The sequence below is a fragment of the Etheostoma cragini genome, chromosome 24 (genome assembly GCF_013103735.1).
Source record: "Etheostoma cragini isolate CJK2018 chromosome 24, CSU_Ecrag_1.0, whole genome shotgun sequence".
In the NCBI taxonomy this organism is placed as follows: Eukaryota; Metazoa; Chordata; class Actinopteri; order Perciformes; family Percidae; genus Etheostoma; species Etheostoma cragini.
This window is the reverse complement of record NC_048430.1, coordinates 12,631,177-12,635,545: the sequence shown is the minus strand read 5'-3', so window position 1 is coordinate 12,635,545 and position 4,369 is coordinate 12,631,177. Positions and strand designations below refer to the sequence as shown.

Sequence of the window (4,369 nt, the reverse complement as noted above, 5' to 3'; positions counted from 1 at the left end):
CCCCCCAGTTTTGTCCCCGCGGAGAGCTTCAGAGGTGTACTATCTGATTTCAAGCCCCTGCCCAGCTGTTGCTTAAGACTGTAGGTAAACACCAAGGCATCCGGTGAATCTGTGGGACCAACAGCTGCCCGCTTGTGTCAGCGGGGAGAGCTGTTGCTCTGTCCAGACTCCTTTTCTTTCTCTCTCTCTCTCTTTTTTAACCTTTGCTGGTACAAGGGAGGTTAGCTGAGCAAGCTGATCTGTTACTGCGACAGGAGGAGGCCACAGTCCACAGAAGACTTTCCTCGTTTTACATTGGATTTAAAAGTATTGTATAGAATACATTTCTCTCAACTAACATTCATATGATTCTGAAGATTGTGCAACTTTTTTAAAAGCAAAAAAATTCCACACATACTAAATCAATGCACTAATGTTAGCAAAGTAAGCTAACTTTAGATACTTATTGCTGTATGAAATCTCATCTTTGGACTCTCTGAGTCGACAGGCTGAGGTAGACATCCACAGATACAGTAATGATGCCACATGTATGTGTAACATTAAAAGATACCTTGTAGGCCCAGTTTAATATGCAACTTCACTTTATACAATATATGTGTTTCACCCTGCTATAAGTAATTGAACCAGCAGTTTCCCAGAAAAAAAGAAATAAAAAGCGCTGACCCCCTCACACCACCCCATGACAGGATGCGTACCGTTCTCCTCTGGACCGGTGGCCTCGGGCGTGCCCAGGCGGGACAGCTCCTCCGGGGCTTCTGGGTAGATGATGGCGGTGTCGCCGCGCTGCAGGTACTCGGCAATGCTCACCACGTGACTGTCGCTGTCGTCCAGCTTCCGCTTGGCGAAGAAGTCCTCGAACTCTGAAGCGCAATCGACGCTCTTGACTGAAGAGGAGGAAGAGAGAGAGAGAGAAAGAGAGAGAGAGTCAGTCAGTGAAAGGGACGAGACCGATAGAGGGAGGAGGGGGAGGAATAAATTGGATTCATTCCTTCTCCTGAGAAATGTTCTTACAGAAGGATATTGGGTACATCTTGGTGGAAATGCGATGAGGACAGCCACCCTAAAACATTACAGCCGTGCTTTGGGGAGAATACATCTAAATTACCGCGTATGCTTGACACACCATGCCGGCTAAAATAAGAATTGTAACTTAATCCGGCCAGAAGTCGGAGATAAACGCGCTACCACGAAGCTGCTGAGGAGCGACGTGTGAAAAAAAATCTTCACTGACCTAATTCACTCATGACATTAAATCTGATTCAGAGTTAGGAGTTTAGGGCTGTAGAATAAAAAAAAAAGGAAAACACTCACACACACTCTCATATACATTCATATACAAGCCCAGCTTAATCAGCAACAGAGCCACGTTTCTTTGTATCGACTTTCACATATAAGGTCAATCAAGAGACTGTGGCTTTTGTTGATTCTGTGTTGAACAGATTACTGGGGCCAAACCACTAACCGGCGTCAAAGAAGAGAGAGAGAGAGAGAGAGAGAGAGAGAGAGAGAGAGAGAGAGAGAGAGAGAGAGAGAGAGAGAGAGAAAGAAACATGCTTTGCCATAGCTGAGCAGGATGTATCTTAAGCCAGCCAAAGTGCTGAGGCCACACAATGCGTTTCTCTGAAATTATTTCCCAGTCCCTTCTCTTCAGGGAAACTCTTAAGCTGCAGCGTGGAGATAGCTGCGTCCAAAAAAACAAACTGGAGCTAAAAGAAATCAGCAGCCTTCATTAGTCAAGGGGATGGCCGACTTTCAAAAAGCACACACACACACACACACACACCCGCGTGCTGTTTACAACCTGAAGAAATTCTGCAGGCTGTTTGGCTTTGTCGAAACTGAAAACCGAGTGACGTCTCATCAGACTTCATGCCCTGTTAATTAGGCTTGTTAGACCGCGAGCCAAGGTGAGCTTTAAAGAGCGATTTGTTAGGCCGTGATGACTTTGCGGTCCAATTTGCGAAAAGGTCAAGGTAGAAGAGATTTGGCTGTCAAAAAAAAAAAAGAAAAAAAAAAATTGGCAACAAAATGTCATCGGTGCCAATGGATCACTTTTGAAAAGCGTGATAGCATCATTTACAGAACTCATTAGACGATTCTGTGTGTGGCTTCCGAAGGCTCCTAATTGTGAGTGCTGGACTGAATGCTGGACTGAATGCTGGGCTGAATGCTGGGCTGAATGCTAGACTGAATGCTAGACTGAATGCTGGGCTGAATGCTGGACTGAGTGCTGGGCTGAATGCTGGGCTGAATGCTAGACTGAATGCTGGGCCGAATGCTGGGCGGAATGCTGGGCTGAATGCTAGACTGAATGCTGGGCTGAATGCTGGGCGGAATGCTGGGCGGAATGCTGGAATGAGTGCTGGACTGAATGCTGGACGGAATGCTAGACGGAATGCTTGACGGAATGCTAGACGGAATGCTGGGCTGAATGCTGGGCTGAATGCTGGGCTGAATGCTGGGCTGAATCCTGGGCTGAATCCTGGGCTGAATGCTGGGCTGAATGCTGGGCTGAATGCTAGACGGAATGCTGGGCTGAATGCTGGGCTGAATGCTGGGCTGAGTGCTGGGCTGAATGCTGGGCTGAATCCTGGGCTGAATGCTGGGCTGAATGCTGGGCTGAATGCTAGACGGAATGCTGGGCTGAATGCTGGGCTGAATGCTGGGCTGAGTGCTGGGCTGAATGCTGGGCTAAATGCTGGACTGAATGCTAGACTGAATGTTTTCATGACAGCTGTTTGTTTTTTTAGGATTGACTGATGCTTTATCACGCAGCTGACTTAAAAAATGAGCTCACTGATCTTTAACATTCCTCATGTGAAACCAGCAATGTGCATTGTTACTTTAAAAAGCCGAAACAAGTGACGTTTTTCTTCCAGTGAAGGCGGAAATCACCTGGATCAAAGTGTGCTTTGGCATCGGGGGACGTGATCAAACTGCTTCATGTCTTTAAACGAAATCACATGTGATCTAGTGGCGGGGAGCTTCCACAGCGGTGCCACGGTATTGTTTCCAAAACTCCTCTAAGCAGTGAAAATGGAAAACATTTGCTGCGCTCCAAATTGTCAGAACACAGGGCGAAAACAGTGGAGAAAACACCACGATGGGCCGAACGGAATAGTAATTAAAGCTGAAGGGAGGGTTTTTGAAGCGGGGGCTGTGTGCGTTCTGTGGGGTGAGTCTGGTTTACCAAAACAGCGTCCAGGGCCAATTGTTAGTGTGGCCAGCATGATATCATGGAAGGGAGGGAGGGGTGTGTGCGGCTGCAAATCAGCTCTTGGTGGCTTAATGAAGAATGCCAGGTAGGGTTTCAGGCTCTGCCAGGAGAAGGCACCAGGACACAAACACACACTTGAGGCTCACTTAGCTCAACAGGACAGCTGAAAACCGCCACAAAAATAAACAAGATTGATCCTTTTAATTACCGTGAATTTGGACCGGTACACTTGGGGGAATTTATTCCTCCAATCCCTCACTTCCCCCAATTGTTGACAAATCCTCAGTAACTCAGCATAAATTTTACTTTCCCAAAAATAATTGATTTGCAGACAATGGCGGTTATGACAAAGCATTTAAGTAAGTAGTAGGAGAAGAAGCAGAAAACAAACGCACAACTGTCACACAAATGAACACTTTTTGTGCTTCATTAGCAGAATTTCTTTTAGTCCACAAATCTGGGTAAAATCTGGAATTCTGGGGGTGCAGACTCCGTGTGGGTCTTCTGATAACCCATGTGGGATTGCAGGGACCCAGGTTGCAGTCAGCCCTAGATTATTCATTCTAGGGGATGGGTCAATCCTAGACGGGGTGGATAAGCACATAAGATGCTGGATCCAGACTAGTTTAATGATCAGATTATTTTAAGAGGATGGAAGAATAAAGGGGTGCCGCCTTCAATCCAGGAGTGGGCTTGTGAGGTGGCTTGGGGGGGCGAGGTTTGGAAAGATGTCATATTAACGGTTGGCCAGGTTGGATGTCTGTACTAGAAAATGGGGAAAGTACCTGAGCTTTGTGGAGGCCTCCTAAGAAGCTTTGTGCTGGGGAGAGATATGTATGATGGGTTCATGGTGTTGGCACTAATACATATGTTTGGTTTATTGTATTGTAGTTACTGTCATCTTTTCTTGATTTTTGTCTGGGTGGGTGGTGATGACAAATGTTGAAAATAGTATGTTTTAACCTGAATTTGGATGTACTAAAACATTATTACATTGACACCATCCCTTTGTACGAGCCACTCTAAAAGTTCCCGAAGAAAAAGAAACTAAACTTGATTGTTGTAAGTAGATATTGCTTCATTTTAAAAGGGTCAGAGGCTAAAAAAGATGGGGACAGACTGCTTGAAAAGCATGGCGCAGGTGCCGAAAGT

At 46.1% G+C, this 4,369-nt stretch overlaps 1 protein-coding gene and 1 long non-coding RNA gene across 2 annotated transcripts in view; one reads left to right on the top strand and one right to left on the bottom strand.

The window, feature by feature from the left end:
- The window catches only part of zeb2b (zinc finger E-box binding homeobox 2b), an 80,697-nt gene that overhangs the window by 12,670 nt on the left and 63,658 nt on the right, over positions 1-4,369 (bottom strand). Inside the window, exon 4 of the mRNA XM_034864986.1 lies at positions 696-884. Coding sequence (XP_034720877.1) covers positions 696-884 — 189 coding nt within the window. The remainder of the gene's footprint in view (positions 1-695; positions 885-4,369) is intronic.
- LOC117939549 overlaps positions 3,785-4,369 on the top strand; it is an 8,060-nt gene continuing 7,475 nt past the window's right edge. The window contains exon 1 of the long non-coding RNA XR_004655599.1: positions 3,785-3,917. This is a non-coding gene — a long non-coding RNA (uncharacterized LOC117939549). The remainder of the gene's footprint in view (positions 3,918-4,369) is intronic.